At 46.8% G+C, this 20,182-nt stretch overlaps 2 protein-coding genes across 4 annotated transcripts in view; one reads left to right on the forward strand and one right to left on the reverse strand.

Moving 5' to 3' along the window:
- gtf2e2 (general transcription factor IIE, polypeptide 2, beta) overlaps nt 1-19,911 on the reverse strand; it is a 42,394-nt gene extending 22,483 nt beyond the window's left edge. Inside the window, exons 1-2 of one of the 3 annotated variants that reach the window (XM_065003515.1) lie at nt 19,502-19,911; nt 18,724-18,881 (exon numbers count right to left, since the gene is read on the reverse strand). In XM_065003515.1, coding sequence (XP_064859587.1) covers nt 18,724-18,880 — 157 coding nt within the window. In that variant the 5' untranslated portion in view covers nt 18,881; nt 19,502-19,911. Of the gene's footprint in view, nt 1-18,723; nt 18,912-19,002; nt 19,403-19,501 lie in introns of those variants that run through there. The other 2 variants (XM_065003514.1, XM_065003516.1) reach the window with 2 other exon arrangements.
- Nucleotides 740-18,561, forward strand: smim18 (small integral membrane protein 18). Its single transcript, XM_065003523.1, has 3 exons — nt 740-1,045; nt 12,783-13,002; nt 17,063-18,561. Exons 2-3 carry the CDS (start codon nt 12,793-12,795, stop codon nt 17,159-17,161), a joined length of 309 nt encoding a protein of 102 aa, XP_064859595.1. The 5' UTR covers nt 740-1,045; nt 12,783-12,792; the 3' UTR covers nt 17,162-18,561.
- Nucleotides 19,912-20,182: the final 271 nt, after the last annotated feature.

Raw genomic sequence — 20,182 nt, forward strand, 5'->3', positions numbered from 1 at the left:
ATAAGGGCACTAGCTAGGGGGTATAGGGGCACTAGCTAGGGGGTATAAGGGCACTAGCTAGGGGGTATAGAGGGCACTAGCTAGGGGGTATCAGGGCTGGCTAGCTAGGGTATCAGGGGTATAAGGGCACTAGCTAGGGGTATAAGGGCACTAGCTAGGGGGTATAAGGGCACTAGCTAGGGGGTATAAGGGCACTAGCTAGGGGGTATCAGGGCACTAGCTAGGGGGTATAAGGGCACTAGCTAGGGGGTATAAGGGCACTAGCTAGGGGGTATAAGGGCACTAGCTAGGGGGTATAAGGGCACTAGCTAGGGGGGTATAAGGGCACTAGCTAGCGGGGGTAGCTAGGGGTATAAGGGCACTAGCTAGGGGGTATAAGGGCACTAGCTAGGGGGTATAAGGGCACTAGCTAGGGGGTATCAGGGCGCTAGCTAGGGGGTATAAGGGCACTAGCTAGGGGGTATAAGGGCACTAGCTAGGGGGTATAAGGGCACTAGCTAGGCTTCCTACTCTAGTAGCTCTGCGTCTGTGGCTTCAGCTGTGAGATCCTGTTTCTGGAGACCAGCCAATCAGAGCGGCCTGTTGGTGTGACTCACTAAATGATTCATCACGTGGGCGGGAGCTGCTGCTGGGTGCTAATGAGAAGGCGGGGCATTCATTTCATCTGAGAAGATTTGGCAAATAAGAGAGGGGAGAAACGAGGGTGAGCTTAGCCATTGGTAGAGTGGTAAGGTCTGAGCACAGGCTGTGCCTTGTGTGGAGAAGACGAGCAGAACTGCAAGGAGTGGCAGGGAGGAGAGAGAGACACAGAGAGAGAGAGAGAGGAAGAGAGAGAGAGCGAGAGAGAGAGAGAGGAAGAGAGAGAGAGCGAGAGAGAGAGTGGAAGAGAGAGAGAGCGAGAGAGAGAGAGAGAGAGAGAGAGAGGAAGAGAGAGAGAGCGAGAGAGAGAGAGGAAGAGAGAGAGACAGAGTGGGGGAAGGGAGAGCAAGAGCATCTTTTGCCTGAATCCTTTACAAGCATCCACCCCACAGTAGAAGCTACACAGGTGAGTCTGCATATTTCTCTGGCACAACGACGGTTAGTGTGTGTGTGTGTGTGTGTGTGTGTGTGTGTGTGTGTGTGTGAGTGTGTAGGTGTGTGTAGTGTGTGTGTGTGTGTAGTGTGTGTGTAGTGTGTGTGTGTGTAGGTGTGTGTGTGTGTAGTGTGTGTGTGTGTAGTGTGTGTGTACTGTGTAGTGTGTGTGTACTGTGTGTGTGTGTGTACTGTGTGTGTGTGTGTGTGTGTGTGTGTGTGTGTGTGTGTGTGTAGGTGTGTGTAGGTGTGTGTAGTGTGTGTGTGTGTGTGTGTGTGTGTGTGTACTGTGTGTGTGTGTACTGTAGTGTGTGTGTACTGTGTGTGTGTGTGTGTGTGTGTGTGTGTGTGTGTGTGTGTGTGTGTGTGTGTGTGTGTGTGTGTGTGTGTGTGTGTAGTGTAGTGTGTGTGTGTGTGTGTGTGTGTGTGTGTGTGTGTGTGTGTGTGTGTGTGTGTGTGTGTGTGTGTGTGTGTGTGTGTGTGTGTGTAGTGTGTAGTGTGTGTAGGTGTGTGTGTGTGTAGTGTGTGTGTGTGTAGTGTGTGTGTGTGTAGTGTGTGTGTGTAGTGTGTGTGTGTGTGTGTGTGTGTGTGTGTGTAGTGTGTAGGTGTGTGTGTAGTGTGTAGGTGTGTGTGTAGTGTGTGTGTGTGTGTGTGTGTGTGTGTGTAGTGTGTGTGTAGTGTGTGTGTATATCTACTAGCCTAATCCATCCTATGAAGCCTACGTTGTATCTGTGATTGCTTTCATAAGAGGAGGGTTTACCTTCCATCCCTACAGCATTCTGGGTAACAGCACTACATTATAAACGGTAAAAGGTTTATCAACACCAGAGGACAGACAGACAGGAGCCCAGTCTATGGGTTATGCTGTGAGCAGACAGACAGGAGCCCAGCCTATGGGTTATGCTGTGAGCAGACAGACAGATAGGAGCCCAGCCTATGGGTTATGCTGTGAGCAGACAGACAGACAGACAGACAGGAGCCCAGCCTATGGGTTACGCTGTGAGCAGACAGACAGACAGGAGCCCAGTCTATGGGTTACGCTGTGAGCAGACAGACAGATAGGAGCCCAGCCTATGGGTTATGCTGTGAGCAGACAGACAGGAGCCCAGCCTATGGGTTATGCTGTGAGCAGACAGACAGACAGGAGCCCAGTCTATGGGTTACGCTGTGAGAGCAGACAGACAGGAGCCCAGCCTATGGGTTATGCTGTGAGCAGACAGACAGACAGGAGCCCAGCCTATGGGTTATGCTGTGAGCAGACAGACAGGAGCCCAGTCTATGGGTTATGCTGTGAGCAGACAGACAGGAGCCCAGTCTATGGGTTATGCTGTGAGCAGACAGACAGACAGGAGCCCAGCCTATGGGTTACGCTGTGAGCAGACAGACAGCCCAGCCTATGGGTTAGCCCAGCTGGGTTGAGCAGACAGACAGGAGCCCAGCCTATGGGTTATGCTGTGAGCAGACAGACAGACAGGAGCCCAGCCTATGGGTTACGCTGTGAGCAGACAGACAGACAGGAGCCCAGCCTATGGGTTATGCTGTGAGCAAACAGACAGACAGGAGCCCAGCCTATGGGTTATGCTGTGAGCAGACAGACAGACAGGAGTCCAGCCTATGGGTTATGCTGTGAGCAGACAGACAGACAGGAGCCCAGTCTATGGGTTATGCTGTGAGCAGACAGACAGACAGGAGCCCAGCCTATGGGTTATGCTGTGAGCAGACAGACAGACAGGAGTCCAGCCTATGGGTTACGCTGTGAGCAGACAGACAGACAGGAGCCCAGCCTATGGGTTATGCTGTGAGCAGACAGACAGACAGGAGCCCAGCCTATGGGTTACGCTGTGAGCAGACAGACAGACAGGAGCCCAGCCTATGGGTTACGCTGTGAGCAGACAGACAGACAGGAGCCCAGCCTATGGGTTACGCTTTGAGCAGACAGACAGACAGACAGACAGGAGCCCAGCCTATGGGTTACGCTGTGAGCAGACAGACAGACAGGAGCCCAGCCTATGGGTTATGCTGTGAGCAGACAGACAGACAGACAGGAGCCCAGCCTATGGGTTACGCTGTGAGCAGACAGACAGACAGACAGACAGACAGGAGCCCAGCCTATGGGTTACGCTGTGAGCAGACAGACAGACAGGAGCCCAGTCTATGGGTTACGCTGTGAGCAGACAGACAGGAGCCCAGCCTATGGGTTATACTGTGAGCAGACAGACAGACGGGAGCCCAGTCTACGGGTTACACTGTGAGCAGACAGACAGACGGGAGCCCAGTCTATGCTGTCTATGGGTTATGCTGTGAGCAGACAGACAGGAGCCCAGCCTATGGGTTATGCTGTGAGCAGACAGACGGTATGAGTGTTTATATAGACAGTCAGAGTAAAGGATGAGTGTTTTTGTAGCAGACTGTCAGAGTAAAGGATGAGTGTTTTTGTAACAGACTGTCAGAGTAAAGGATGAGTGTTTTTGTAGCAGACTGTCAGAGTAAAGGATGAGTGTTTGTATAACAGACTGTCAGAGTAAAGGATGAGTGTTTTTGTAGCAGACAGTCAGACTAAAGGATGAGTGTTTATATAGACAGTCAGAGTAAAGGATGAGTGTTTTTGCAACAGACTGTCAGACTAAAGGATGAGTGTCTATATAACATACTGTCAGACTGAAGGATGAGTGTCTATATAACAGACTGTCAGACTGAAGGATAAGTGTCTATATAACATACTGTCAGACTAAAGGATGAGTGTTAATATAGACAGTCAGAGTAAAGGATGAGTGTTTTCGTAGCAGACTGTCAGACTAAAGGATGAGTGTTTTTGTAGCAGACTGTCAGACTAAAGGATGAGTGTTAATATAACAGACTGTCAGACTAAAGGATAAGTGTTTATATAACAGACTGTCAGACTGAAGGATGAGTGTCTATATAACAGACTGTCAGACTGAAGGATGAGTGTCTATATAGCAGACTGTCAGAATGAAGGATGAGTGTCTATATAGCAGACTGTCAGACTAAAGGATGAGTGTTTTTGTAACAGACTGTCAGACTAAAGGATGAGTGTTTTTGTAACAGACTGTCAGACTAAAGGATGAGTGTCTATATAACAGACTGTCAGACTGAAGGATGAGTGTTAATATAACAGACTGTCAGACTAAAGGATGAGTGTTTATATAACAGACTGTCAGACTAAAGGATGAGTGTTTATATAACATACTGTCAGACTAAAGAATGAGTGTTTTTGTAACAGACTGTCAGACTAAAGGATGAGTGTTAAAATAGACTGTCAGACTAAAGGATGAGTGTTTTTGTAGCAGAACAGAGAGAAACTAGACTGCTAGAGGACGGTTCCTGGGTCAAACTCCACAGGGAATAGGTTGTTGTGATTCAGATGGGCATAGAGATGACTAGGCTTCTTCTCCTGTAAGGATTTCAATAAGGACACATACACACAAACTCCATACAGGGTTTAATTAGGGTGGATTTGACTGTATTCACCCCCTCCAGACTGGATGGGACTAGATATTAGGGAGGGGAGTGGGGCAGTGGGAGCCCCTGCAGACAGACACAGCAGGAGGCACCGCTCTGCCTCAGTCTGTCTGGGGTCCTACACCACTTCAGGGAGACTATGGTAGTGTGGTGTGGGTAGAGGAGAGGAGGGGGTAGGGGTGGAGAGGGAGGGAGGGAGGGAGGGAGGGAGAGAGGGAGGGAGAGAGTAGGGGGTAGGGGTGGGAGGGAGGAGAGGGATGGTAGTGGAGAGGGAGGAGAGAGGAGGTGGTGTGGGAGGGAGGGGGGAAGGGGGTAGGGGTGTGGAGAGGGAGGAGGGAGGGGTGGGAGAGAGTGTGGTGTGGGTAGGGGTGGAGAGGGAGGGGAGGGAGTACTGGGGTAGTACTGGGGTACTAGAGGAAGAGGAGGGTGTAGGGGACTATGGTAGTGTGGTGGAGAGGGAGGAGGACAGAGAGGAGGGGGTAGGGGTGGAGAGGGAGGGAGGGGAGAGGAGGGGGAGGGTAACGGTAGGGAGGAACAGAGAGAGGTGAAGTGCTGGGGTACTAGACTATGGTAGTGTGGTGTGGGGAGAGGGTAACGGTAGGGAGGAACAGAGAGAGGTGTAGTGCTGGGGTACTAGACTATGGTAGTGTGGTGTGGGTAGAGGGTAACGGTAGGGAGGAACAGAGAGAGGTGTAGTGCTGGGGTACTAGACTATGGGTAGTGTGGTGTGGGTAGTGCTGGGGTAGACTATGGTAGTGTGGTGTAGTAGGGAGGAACAGAGAGAGGTGTAGTACTGGGGTCCTAGACTATGGTAGTGTGGTGTGGGTAGAGGGTAACGGTAGGGAGGAACAGAGAGAGGTGTAGTGCTGGGGTACTAGACTATGGTAGTGTGGTGTGGGTAGAGGGTAACGGTAGGGAGGAACAGAGAGAGGTGTAGTACTGGGGTACTAGACTATGGTAGTGTGGTGTGGGTAGAGGGTAACTAGACTATGGTAGTGTGGTGTGGGTAGAGGGTAGGGAGGAACAGAGAGAGGTGTAGTGCTGGGGTACTAGACTAGACTATGGTAGTGTGGTGTGGGTAGAGGGTAACGGTAGGGAGGAACAGAGAGAGGTGTAGTACTGGGGTACTAGACTATGGTAGTGTGGTGTGGGGAGAGGGTAACGGTAGGGAGGAACAGAGAGAGGTGTAGTGCTGGGGTACTAGACTATGGTAGTGTGGTGTGGGTAGAGGGTAACGGTAGGGAGGAACAGAGAGAGGTGTAGTACTGGGGTACTAGACTATGGTAGTGTGGTGGGTAGAGGGGGTAGGGAGGAACAGAGAGGGTAACTGGGGTACTAGGGAGGAACGGTAGGGAGGAACAGAGAGGTGTAGTACTGGGGTACTAGACTATGGTAGTGTGGTGTGGGTAGAGGGTAACGGTAGGGAGGAACAGAGAGAGGTGTAGTGCTGGGGTACTAGACTATGGTAGTGTGGTGTGGGTAGAGGGTAACGGTAGGGAGGAACAGAGAGAGGTGTAGTACTGGGGTACTAGACTATGGTAGTGTGGTGTGGGTAGAGGGTAACGGTAGGGAGGAACAGAGAGAGGTGTAGTACTGGGGTACTAGACTATGGTAGTGTGGTGTGGGTAGAGGAGGAGAGGGTAACTATGGTAGTGTGGTGTGGGGAGGAACAGAGGAACAGAGGTGTAGTACTGGGGTACTAGACTATGGTAGTGTGGTGTGGGTAGAGGGTAGACGGTAGGGAGGAACAGAGAGAGGTGTAGTGCTGGGGTACTAGACTATGGTAGTGTGGTGTGGGTAGAGGGTAACGGTAGGGAGGAACAGAGAGAGGTGTAGTACTGGGGTACTAGACTATGGTAGTGTGGTGTGGGTAGAGGAAGAGGATGTATCAGTTCATAATAGATAAAGAATGATATTCCTCTGTTCCATCACTTCTCTCCCTCCATCAACATCAGCCAACAGAACCTCCAATAACCCAATTAGACGACACTTTCACACAGGAAGTATTACAGTAGAATTACAGTATTTTCCCCAGAGAGAGAGGCCTTCAGTTACCATGACAGTGTTACTAATGTGGACTATCAATAGCCTCTACTACATAGCAACATTAAAACAGTTGAAGGCCTATTGGCTACTTCCATAGCAACATTAAAACAGTCTTCCATAGCAACAGTAAAACAGTCTGATTAAAGTTGAAGGCCTATTGGCTACTTCCATAGCAACATTAAAACAGTCTTCCATAGCAACAGTAAAACAGTCTGATTAAAGTTGAAGGCCTATTGGCTACTTCCATAGCAACATTAAAACAGTCTTCCATAGCAACAGTAAAACAGTCTGATTAAAGTTGAAGGCCTATTGGCTACTTCCATAGCAACATTAAAACAGTCTTCCATAGCAACAGTAAAACAGTCTGATTAAAGTTGAAGGCCTATTGGCTACTTCCATAGCAACATGAAAACAGTGTGATTAAAGTTGAAGGCCTATTGGCTACTTCCATAGCAACATGAAAACAGTGTGATTAAAGTTGAAGGCCTATTGGCTACTTCCATAGCAACATTAAAACAGTCTGATTAAAGTTGAAGGCCTATTGGCTACTTCCATAGCAACAGTAAAACAGTTGAAGACCTATTGGCTACTTCCATAGCAACATAAAAAAACAGTTGAAGGCCTATTGGCTACTTCCATAGCAACATGAAAACAGTTGAAGGCCTATTGGCTACTTCCATAGCAACATGAAAACAGTTGAAGGCCTATTGGCTACTTCCATAGCAACATGAAAACAGTTGAAGGCCTATTGGCTACTTCCATAGCAACATGAAAACAGTTGAAGGCCTATTGGCTACTTCCATAGCAACATGAAAACAGTTGAAGGCCTATTGGCTACTTCACATCTCATTAGATGACGACAGCTAATGGGGATCCTAATAAACACATGATCCCATTGACTTCATCAGAGACCGAGCCATTGTGTTCAGGGTAACTAGACTAACAGTCAGGAGATGACTGTGGTCTGCTAACACTATGCAACATAGAACTGTATATAATAGACATGCTGTCCTCTGACTAATGACAGGCCTGTATCAGGTTACACTAACAACACTATGCAACATAGAACTGTATATAATAGACATGCTGTCCTCTGACTAACGACAGGCCTGTATCAGGTTACACTAACAACACTATGTAACATAGAACTGTATATAATAGACATGCTGTCCTCTGACTAATGACAGGCCTGTATCAGGTTACACTAACAACACTATGTAACATAGAACTGTATATAATAGACATGCTGTCCTCTGACTAATGACAGGCCTGTATCAGGTTACACTAACAACACTATGTAACATAGAACTGTATATAATAGACATGCTGTCCTCTGACTAATGACATGCCTGTATCAGGTTATACTAACAACACTATGTAACATAGAACTGTATATAATAGACATGCTGTCCTCTGACTAATGACAGGCCTGTATCAGGTTACACTAACAACACTATGTAACATAGAACTGTATATAATAGACATGCTGTCCTCTGACTAATGACAGGCCTGTATCAGGTTACACTAACAACACTATGTAACATAGAACTGTATATAATAGACATGCTGTCCTCTGACTAATGACAGGCCTGTATCAGGTTACACTAACAACACTATGTAACATAGAACTGTATATAATAGACATGCTGTCCTCTGACTAATGACAGGCCTGTAGTTACACTAACAACACTATGTAACATAGAACTGTATATAATAGACATGCTGTCCTCTGACTAATGACAGGCCTGCATCAGGTTACACTAACAACACTATGTAACATAGAACTGTATATAATAGACATGCTGTCCTCTGACTAATGACATGCCTGTATCAGGTTACACTAACAACACTATGTAACATAGAGTCTGTATCATAACAGACATGCAGTAAAGCTACTCAGAGCAGATGATGACAGTGGGCCTAACAACACAGGAGAGGAGAGGTGGAGTATCATGCTGTCCTCTGACTAATGACACACAGGTTACACACAACATATGTAACATAGAACTGTATATAATAGACATGCCCCTGACTAATGACAGGCCTCTATCTGGTTACACTCAACCAAACTACTGTATATCAGCACAGTCCTGACTATATCAGGTTACACTAACAACACTATGTAACATAGAACTGTAGACATGCTGTCCTCTGACTAATGTGTGTGCCTGTATCAGGTGTAAGCAACAGGAAGGCGCTCTGCACCCAGGAGATTGTGTCCTGATGGAGTAACTGTTATAACTGTGTTTAGAGGTTCTGTCTCTCTGACTCCAGGTCACAGGCCAGAACTCTGTGTTTAGAGGTTCTGTCTCCTCCAGGTCAACATAGAACTCTATGTAATAGAGGTTCTGTCCTCTGACTCCAGGTGACAGTACCAGAACTCTGTGTTTAGAGGTTCTGTCTCTCTCCCTCCAGGTCACAGTACCAGAACTCTGTGTTTAGAGGTTCTGTCTGTCCTCCAGGTCACAGTACCAGAACTCTGTGTTTAGAGGTTCTGTCTCACTCCAGGTCACAGTACCAGAACTCTGTGTTTAGAGGTTCTGTCAGTCCTCCAGGTCACAGTACCAGAACTCTGTGTTTAGAGGTTCTGTCTCTCTCTCCCTCCAGGTCACAGTACCAGAACTCTGTGTTTAGAGGTTCTGTCTCTCCCTCCAGGTCACAGTACCAGAACTCTGTGTTTAGAGGTTCTGTCTCCCTCCAGGTCACAGTACCAGAACTCTGTGTTTAGAGGTTCTGTCTCTCTCCCTCCAGGTCACAGTACCAGAACTCTGTGTTTAGAGGTTCTGTCTCTCTCCCTCCAGGTCACAGTACCAGAACTCTGTGTTTAGAGGTTCTGTCTCTCTCTCCCTCCAGGTCACAGTACCAGAACTCTGTGTTTAGAGGTTCTGTCTCCCTCCAGGTCACAGTACCAGAACTCTGTGTTTAGAGGTTCTGTCTCCCTCCAGGTCACAGTACCAGAACTCTGTGTTTAGAGGTTCTGTCTCCCTCCAGGTCACAGTACCAGAACTCTGTGTTTAGAGGTTCTGTCTCTCTCCCTCCAGGTCACAGTACCAGAACTCTGTGTTTAGAGGTTCTGTCTCCCTCCAGGTCACAGTACCAGAATCTGTGTTTAGAGGTTCTTCTCTCTCCCTCCAGGTCACAGTACCAGAACTCTGTGTTTAGAGGTTCTGTCTCTCTCCCTCCAGGTCACAGTACCAGAACTCTGTGTTTAGAGGTTCTGTCTCTCTCCCTCCAGGTCACAGTACCAGAACTCTGTGTTTAGAGGTTCTGTCTCCCTCCAGGTCACAGTACCAGAACTCTGTGTTTAGAGGTTCTGTCTCTCCCTCCAGGTCACAGTACCAGAACTCTGTGTTTAGAGGTTCTGTCTCTCTCCCTCCAGGTCACAGTACCAGAACTCTGTGTTTAGAGGTTCTGTCTCTCTCTCCTCCAGGTCACAGTACCAGAACTCTGTGTTTAGAGGTTCTGTCTCTCTCCCTCCAGGTCACAGTACCAGAACTCTGTGTTTAGAGGTTCTGTCTCTCCCTCCAGGTCACAGTACCAGAACTCTGTGTTTAGAGGTTCTGTCTCCCTCCAGGTCACAGTACCAGAACTCTGTGTTTAGAGGTTCTGTCTCTCCCTCCAGGTCACAGTACCAGAACTCTGTGTTTAGAGGTTCTGTCTCTCTCCCTCCAGGTCACAGTACCAGAACTCTGTGTTTAGAGGTTCTGTCTCTCTCCCTCCAGGTCACAGTACCAGAACTCTGTGTTTAGAGGTTCTGTCTCTCTCCCTCCAGGTCACAGTACCAGAACTCTGTGTTTAGAGGTTCTGTCTCTCTCCCTCCAGGTCACAGTACCAGAACTCTGTGTTTAGAGGTTCTGTCTCTCCCTCCAGGTCACAGTACCAGAACTCTGTGTTTAGAGGTTCTGTCTCTCTCCCTCCAGGTCACAGTACCAGAACTCTGTGTTTAGAGGTTCTGTCTCTCTCCCTCCAGGTCACAGTACCAGAACTCTGTGTTTAGAGGTTCTGTCTCTCCCTCCAGGTCACAGTACCAGAACTCTGTGTTTAGAGGTTCTGTCTCTCTCCTCCAGGTCACAGTACCAGAACTCTGTGTTTAGAGGTTCTGTCTCTCTCCCTCCAGGTCACAGTACCAGAACTCTGTGTTTAGAGGTTCTGTCTCTCTCCCTCCAGGTCACAGTACCAGAACTCTGTGTTTAGAGGTTCTGTCTCCTCCAGGTCACAGTACCAGAACTCTGTGTTTAGAGGTTCTGTCTCTCTCCCTCCAGGTCACAGTACCAGAACTCTGTGTTTAGAGGTTCTGTCTCTCTCCCTCCAGGTCACAGTACCAGAACTCTGTGTTTAGAGGTTCTGTCTCCCTCCAGGTCACAGTACCAGAACTCTGTGTTTAGAGGTTCTGTCTCTCTCCCTCCAGGTCACAGTACCAGAACTCTGTGTTTAGAGGTTCTGTCTCTCCTCCAGGTCACAGTACCAGAACTCTGTGTTTAGAGGTTCTGTCTCTCTCCCTCCAGGTCACAGTACCAGAACTCTGTGTTTAGAGGTTCTGTCTCTCTCCCTCCAGGTCACAGTACCATAACTCTGTGTTTAGAGGTTCTGTCTCTCTCCCTCCAGGTCACAGCACCAGAACTCTGTGTTTAGAGGTTCTGTCTCCCTCCAGGTCACAGTACCAGAACTCTGTGTTTAGAGGTTCTGTCTCTCTCCCTCCAGGTCACAGTACCATAACTCTGTGTTTAGAGGTTCTGTCTCTCTCCCTCCAGGTCACAGTACCATAACTCTGTGTTTAGAGGTTCTGTCTCTCTCCCTCCAGGTCACAGTACCAGAACTCTGTGTTTAGAGGTTCTGTCTCTCTCTCCCTCCAGGTCACAGTACCATAACTCTGTGTTTAGAGGTTCTGTCTCTCTCCCTCCAGGTCACAGCACCAGAACTCTGTGTTTAGAGGTTCTGTCTCCCTCCAGGTCACAGTACCAGAACTCTGTGTTTAGAGGTTCTGTCTCCCTCCAGGTCACAGTACCATAACTCTGTGTTTAGAGGTTCTGTCTCTCTCCCTCCAGGTCACAGCACCAGAACTCTGTGTTTAGAGGTTCTGTCTCCCTCCAGGTCACAGTACCAGAACTCTGTGTTTAGAGGTTCTGTCTCTCTCCCTCCAGGTCACAGCACCAGAACTCTGTGTTTAGAGGTTCTGTCTCCCTCCAGGTCACAGTACCAGAACTCTGTGTTTAGAGGTTCTGTCTCTCTCCCTCCAGGTCACAGTACCAGAACTCTGTGTTTAGAGGTTCTGTCTCTCTCTCCCTCCAGGTCACAGTACCAGAACTCTGTGTTTAGAGGTTCTGTCTCTCTCCCTCCAGGTCACAGTACCATAACTCTGTGTTTAGAGGTTCTGTCTCTCTCCCTCCAGGTCACAGTACCAGAACTCTGTGTTTAGAGGTTCTGTCTCTCTCTCCCTCCAGGTCACAGTACCAGAACTCTGTGTTTTAGAGGTTCTGTCTCTCTCCCTCCAGGTCACAGCACCAGAACTCTGTGTTTAGAGGTTCTGTCTCTCTCCCTCCAGGTCACAGTACCATAACTCTGTGTTTAGAGGTTCTGTCTCTCTCTCCCTCCAGGTCACAGTACCAGAACTCTGTGTTTAGAGGTTCTGTCTCTCTCCCTCCAGGTCACAGTACCAGAACTCTGTGTTTAGAGGTTCTGTCTCTCTCTCCCTCCAGGTCACAGTACCAGAACTCTGTGTTTAGAGGTTCTGTCTCTCTCCCTCCAGGTCACAGTACCAGAACTCTGTGTTTAGAGGTTCTGTCTCTCCCTCCAGGTCACAGTACCATAACTCTGTGTTTAGAGGTTCTGTCTCTCTCCCTCCAGGTCACAGTACCAGAACTCTGTGTTTAGAGGTTCTGTCTCTCTCCCTCCAGGTCACAGTACCAGAACTCTGTGTTTAGAGGTTCTGTCTCTCTCTCCCTCCAGGTCACAGTACCAGAACTCTGTGTTTAGAGGTTCTGTCTCTCTCTCCCTCCAGGTCACAGTACCAGAACTCTGTGTTTAGAGGTTCTGTCTCTCTCTCCCTCCAGGTCACAGTACCAGCACAAAACAACACTATAATTTCTCCATTTCTCTACCAACCATTGGACTGTCAACACCAGCAGGACTCTCAAACCTCTCCAGGCACAAACCAACCATGACTTCCTCTATCATTTCTCTCCCAGGTGAAACAACATGGACCGTCTCAACACCACCTCTCTCCCGTGGCTCCCTGACGCCGCCCCGCTGTCCCAGGTCTCCCTGCAGGTTCAAGAGGTGTACCCGTTCCACGACGGCTGGAACATAGCGTGCTTCGTCATCCTCCTCCTCTTCATCATCACAGTAGTCTCCCTGGCAGCTCTGGCCTTCCTCTACGAGCTGCTGGACTGTGGCTGCTGTGTCAAGGTGAGACTAGGCCTGTTACTATACTGTAGCTGTTCCAGGGTTAGACCAGGCCTGTTACTATACTGTAGCTGTTCCAGGGTTAGACCAGGCCTGTTACTATACTGTAGCTGTTCCAGGGTTAGACCAGGCCTGTTACTAAACTATAGCTGTTCCAGGGTTAGACCAGGCCTGTTACTATACTATAGCTGTTCCAGGGTCAGACCAGGCCTGTTACTATACTGTAGCTGTTCCAGGGTTAGACCAGGCCTGTTACTATACTATTGCTGTTCCAGGGTTAGACCAGGTTACTATACTGTAGCTGTTCCAGGGTTAGACCAGGCCTGTTACTATACTATAGCTGTTCCAGGGTTAGACCAGGTTACTATACTGTAGCTGTTCCAGGGTTAGACCAGGCCTGTTACTATACTATAGCTGTTCCAGGGTTAGACCAGGCCTGTTACTATACTATAGCTGTTCCAGGGTTAGACCAGGCCTGTTACTATACTGTAGCTGTTCCAGGGTTAGACCAGGCCTGTTACTATACTATAGCTGTTCCAGGGTCAGACCAGGCCTGTTACTATACTGTAGCTGTTCCAGGGTTAGACCAGGCCTGTTACTATACTGTAGCTGTTCCAGGGTTAGACCAGGCCTGTTACTATACTATAGCTGTTCCAGGGTTAGACCAGGCCTGTTACTATACTGTAGCTGTTCCAGGGTTAGACCAGGCCTGTTACTATACTGTAGCTGTTCCAGGGTTAGACCAGGTTACTATACTGTAGCTGTTCCAGGGTCAGACCAGGTTACTATACTGTAGCTGTTCCAGGGTTAGACCAGGCCTGTTACTATACTATAGCTGTTCCAGGGTTAGACCAGGCCTGTTACTATACTATAGCTGTTCCAGGGTTAGACCAGGCCTGTTACTATACTATAGCTGTTCCAGGGTTAGACCAGGTTACTATACTGTAGCTGTTCCAGGGTTAGACCAGGTTACTATACTATAGCTGTTTCAGGGTTAGACCAGGCCTGTTACTATACTGTAGCTGTTCCAGGGTTAGACCAGGTTACTATACTATAGCTGTTTCAGGGTTAGACCAGGCCTGTTACTATACTGTAGCTGTTCCAGGGTTAGACCAGGTTACTATACTATAGCTGTTCCAGGGTTAGACCAGGCCTGTTACTATACTATAGCTGTTCCAGGGTTAGACCAGGTTACTATACTGTAGCTGTTCCAGGGTTAGACCAGGCCTGTTACTATACTATAGCTGTTCCAGGGTTAGACCAGGCCTGTTACTATACTATAGCTGTTCCAGGGTTAGACCAGGTTACTATACTATAGCTGTTCCAGGGTTAGACCAGGCCTGTTACTATACTATAGCTGTTCCAGGGTTAGACCAGGCCTGTTACTATACTATAGCTGTTCCAGGGTTAGACCAGGCCTGTTACTATACTGTAGCTGTTCCAGGGTTAGACCAGGCCTGTTACTATACTATAGCTGTTCCAGGGTTAGACCAGGCCTGTTACTATACTATAGCTGTTCCAGGGTTAGACCAGGTTACTATACTGTAGCTGTTCCAGGGTTAGACCAGGTTACTATACTATAGCTGTTCCAGGGTTAGACCAGGTTACTATACTGTAGCTGTTCCAGGGTTAGACCAGGTTACTATACTATAGCTGTTCCAGGGTTAGACCAGGCCTGTTACTATACTATAGCTGTTCCAGGGTTAGACCAGGCCTGTTACTATACTATAGCTGTTCCAGGGTCAGACCAGGTTACTATACTGTAGCTGTTCCAGGGTTAGACCAGGTTACTATACTGTAGCTGTTCCAGGGTTAGACCAGGCCTGTTACTATACTGTAGCTGTTCCAGGGTTAGACCAGGTTACTATACTGTAGCTGTTCCAGGGTTAGACCAGGCCTGTTACTATACTGTAGCTGTTCCAGGGTCAGACCAGGTTACTATACTGTAGCTGTTCCAGGGTCAGACCAGGCCTGTTACTATACTATAGCTGTTCCAGGGTTAGACCAGGCCTGTTACTATACTGTAGCTGTTCCAGGGTTAGACCAGGTTACTATACTGTAGCTGTTCCAGGGTTAGACCAGGTTACTATACTATAGCTGTTCCAGGGTCAGACCAGGTTACTATACTGTAGCTGTTCCAGGGTCAGACCAGGCCTGTTACTATACTATAGCTGTTCCAGGGTTAGACCAGGCCTGTTACTATACTGTAGCTGTTCCAGGGTCAGACCAGGTTACTATACTATAGCTGTTCCAGGGTTAGACCAGGTTACTATACTATAGCTGTTCCAGGGTCAGACCAGGTTACTATACTATAGCTGTTCCAGGGTTAGACCAGGTTACTATACTGTAGCTGTTCCAGGGTTAGACCAGGCCTGTTACTATACTGTAGCTGTTCCAGGGTTAGACCAGGTTACTATACTATAGCTGTTCCAGGGTTAGACCAGGCCTGTTACTATACTATAGCTGTTCCAGGGTTAGACCAGGCCTGTTACTATACTGTAGCTGTTCCAGGGTTAGACCAGGTTACTATACTGTAGCTGTTCCAGGGTTAGACCAGGCCTGTTACTATACTGTAGCTGTTCCAGGGTTAGACCAGGTTACTATACTGTAGCTGTTCCAGGGTTAGACCAGGCCTGTTACTATACTGTAGCTGTTCCAGGGTTAGACCAGGTTACTATACTATAGCTGTTCCAGGGTTAGACCAGGTTACTATACTGTAGCTGTTCCAGGGTTAGACCAGGTTACTATACTGTAGCTGTTCCAGGGTTAGACCAGGCCTGTTACTATACTATAGCTGTTCCAGGGTTAGACCAGGCCTGTTACTATACTATAGCTGTTCCAGGGTTAGACCAGGCCTGTTACTATACTGTAGCTGTTCCAGGGTTAGACCAGGCCTGTTACTATACTGTAGCTGTTCCAGGGTTAGACCAGGCCTGTTACTATACTGTAGCTGTTCCAGTGTTAGACCAGGCCTGTTACTATACTGTAGCCGTTCCAGGGTTAGACCAGGCCTGTTACTATACTATAGCTGTTCCAGGGTTAGACCAGGCCTGTTACTATACTATAGCTGTTCCAGGGTTAGACCAGGTTACTATACTATAGCTGTTCCAGGGTTAGACCAGGCCTTTTACTATAGTGTAGCTGTTCTAAACCCATTATAATAACCTGGATCTAACCTAAACCCATTATAATAACCTGGATCTAACCTAAACCCATTATAATAACCTGGATCTAACCTAAACCCATTGTAATAACCTGGATCTAACCTAAACCCATTGTAATCACCTGGATCTAACCTAAACCCATTGTAATAACCTGGATCTAACCTAAACCCATTGTAATAACCTGGATCTAACCTAAACCCATTGTAATAACCTGGATCTAACCTAAACCCATTGTTATAACCTGGATCTAACCTAAACCCATTGTTATAACCTGGATCTAACCTAAACCCATTGTAATAACCTGGATCTAACCTAAACCCATTGTAATAACCTGGATCTAACCTAAACCCATTGTAATCACCTGGATCTAACCTAAACCCATTGTAATAACCTGGATCTAACCTAAACCCATTGTAATAACCTGGATCTAACCTAAACTCATTGTTATAACCTGGATCTAACCTAAACCCATTGTTATAACCTGGATCTAACCTAAACCCATTGTAATAACCTGGATCTAACCTAAACCCATTGTAATAACCTGGATCTAACCTAAACCCATTGTAATCACCTGGATCTAACCTAAACCCATTGTAATCACCTGGATCTAACCTAAACCCACTGTAATAACCTGGATCTAACCTAAACCCATTGTAGTCACCTGGATCTAACCTAAACCCATTGTAATCACCTGGATCTAACCTAAACCCATTGTAATAACCTGGATCTAACCTAAACCCATTGTAATAACCTGGATCTAACCTAAACCCATTGTAATCACCTGGATCTAACCTAAACCCATTGTAATCACCTGGATCTAACCTAAACCCATTGTATTAACCTGGATCTAACCTAAACCCATTGTAATAACCTAAACTATGGTTTTCCTTCTCATGCAGGGGAAGACCCATCGTGACCTGATGGAGGAGGAAGGTCCCTTCCACAACATGGTGGAGAAGATCCACAGTCCCACGGGGTCACAAACCGAGGTGGTGTAAGGGGGTTAAAGGGGTCGTTGCCACAGTGACCAGGGCCAAGCAGGAAGTTAGGTCATGATCGTTGACCCTGAATCTGAACCCGAGACTGACTGTGCTGTGTGCTCACAGTTTGAGAACAGTGAGACTGCACCTTCGTATGTGTGAGATTGTGTGTGGGTGTGTGTGTGTGTGTGTGTACGGTGGTGTTATCTAATCAAAGCACGTCAGCAGGGAAGGCAGGAGAGAAGAAGAGCTCTCCTTTGCCAAGTCCAGGGGGTTTTGACAAGTCTATTATTTGATGGATGTTTAGCCTGCATCTTCATCCATCACCACATTGTAAGTACAAGACATACCATTCGAGACAGCTAAAGACACAGAGGAGATCCACAATGATAGCCAACCCTCTAGGACCCTACAGAGCAAAGAAGTCACCCAAAGTCAATGACCAAGATGCACCAAGATGACCAAGATGCACCAAGATGACCAAGATGCACCAAGATGCACCAAGATGACCAACATGCACCAAGATGACCAAGATGACCAAGATGACCAAGATGCACCAAGATGACCAACATGCACCAAGATGACCAAGATGCACCAAGATGACCAAAAAATTAAAATAACTGTCGTAATGTTTCCAGATTTCTATGAAAGTTTTCCTTCCCCCACAAAAATAGTAATTATGTTAAAAAGCAGCTTTTGTGTGTTGGAATGGTGTGGGCGTGTACAGGTTATTAGAAATATGAATGGAGCAGACCGCTGATTGGACCATCTCATCCTGCTCAGGATGATGACCTCATCCTCTTTGAGGAAATAACAAGCATTTTTAAAATGGTCTGTTTGAGATCCAAGTGGGCGGTGGGGGGTTTCTGAAGTGTTTTTCCCCTCCAATTTATGATTTGACCACAAATACGAGTATAGGATTAATAAAAAACATTACGAGTTAAGCTAACTTTTAAAGTGAATATTCTGTTATCACTGGACAGTTACTTTAAAATGTCACCAAAAGACCACAGAAGACATCCCGCATGTGAATGTAATTTACAGATGGTTTTAATTCCCCAATGCTTTGACTAACATTGTAGTGAAGTCCTCATCCATTTGAGAAAAACTGTTCACAACTTGCTGTGTCGTAACGATGTAATCAACATGTTGCCTGTGATAATGTCACCACTCATCAACATATTTAAACCACAGCCAAGTGGCCATGATACTACTCTCTCTAGAAGGGGGGGGGGCACCTGTACACATATTTTAAACCACAGCCAAGTGGCCATGATACTACTCTCTCTAGAAGGGGGGGGGGGGGCACCTGTACACACACCGATGTAAATAAAATAACATACTTGCATTGAGCACATGGTGTTATTTCACTTGCCTAAAATGATGATGACGATGATGAATAAACAATTATCATGTAAGAAAAACAAACTGTTTTTTTTTTGGACCTGCCTTAATTTGTCCAATTTAAAACTATTTTTCCTTTGAAAAATGTTTTCTACTTGGAGTAAATGGAAACCTTTTTGCAACAGGATAAATGTTTTGCAACAGGATCTGCGTAATGAATACACCCCTGGTCTTACCTGCGCCATGTTTGGACCCGGAGGCCTCCTTGTCAGCTTTGGACTTCTTCTTCTTGGAACCGCCTGACTCGGAGGCTGCAGGTCTCTTCTCAACCGTGGGCTGAGAGAGAGCCCTCTTCTTAAAGAGCTCCCGCTCTCTCAACAAGGCTGGGTCCATCCTGATACAACGTTACAACGTTAGACGCTAGCTACAGAAAAACAACACAATGTTAGGGCTGGGTCCATCCTGATACAACATTACAACGTTAGACGCTAGCTACAGAAAAACAAAAAATATACCTCAAGGCAACACAATGTTAGGGTTGGGTCCATCCTCTAAGTCAACATATAGCGGCATTATGAGCTCCTCAAAGACATGCACAACGTTGTTACACTTCTCAGTATATATATGGGCTGAACAACGAGCAACCTAATTATGTATTTAAGTCAATGGTTTAGACCTAGTTTGGGTGTCCACATACCATATAGCTTTTTATGATGTTCACACATTTCACATACCGTTAGCTAGCTAGGTTTACATAGCTAATAATGGTATCGCACTTGTCAAGTTGCTACTCTGATACCTAACTAGCAAGTTGTCTTGACACTTCTGCCAGTACATCTAAGTGACATCACATCTTATGAGTGACACAAAAAAAATTAAACTGAAGGATGTATATTAGCTTCCTAGTTGCTATATATATATTTTTTTTTAAAGCTAGTAACCTAGCTAGTTAGACAGGTTTTTGGGTTTGCTAGCATTTAAGCTAATTTAGTTAGCTTGATTATTTCTGGTTACCTTTTTTTCTTCAAATATCTAATCCCCTCTTTTGGATGAACAAATATTTAAACATTTACTAGAAACACACGTTCATTAATCGTTCTGTTGTAACACTTCTCCGATAGCTATTTTTGGGGCTTTTGTTTCTTTAATATCAAGCTAGCTTCTTGTCATCGTGCATTCTCCGACTTCCGCTCTGAGTTCCGACTTCCGCTCTGAGTTCGATTGATCGGTAATCGACAGCTAATCCTTGATTGTGTTGGTGCGTTCCATCCGGACTAGCGGAGCTACGAAAAGCAAGATTGCCATGTCAGCCGGTTACCAGAAATGTAGCTACTTTGAGTACGATGTCGCGAGTGGAAACGTATTGGTCGCGGGTTTTTGGGCTACTTCTGTTTTACACATCCGCCGCAATGGCATTTCTCTTGAATTGTTGTATATATATTTATTTCACTGTGACCTGCCGCTGCTGACTATCAAGCAGTGAGGCAGGCTGTTGCTGAATGAGTGGTGGGGAGGTCCGTGTGTGTGTGTGTGTGTGTGTGTGTATGTGTGGAGAGAGCGCAGCTGAGTCACGTGAGTGAATGAGCCATAGCAGCATGCGCGCGCACATTGTGATAACTTCACACATATTTCTAACAATTTTTCAATAAAACATATCAATGTACCCGATATAACTGATGCGTATCAACAAATAAC

The sequence above is a fragment of the Oncorhynchus nerka genome, linkage group LG18, assembly GCF_034236695.1.
Source record: "Oncorhynchus nerka isolate Pitt River linkage group LG18, Oner_Uvic_2.0, whole genome shotgun sequence".
NCBI classification, from domain to species: domain Eukaryota; kingdom Metazoa; phylum Chordata; class Actinopteri; order Salmoniformes; family Salmonidae; genus Oncorhynchus; species Oncorhynchus nerka.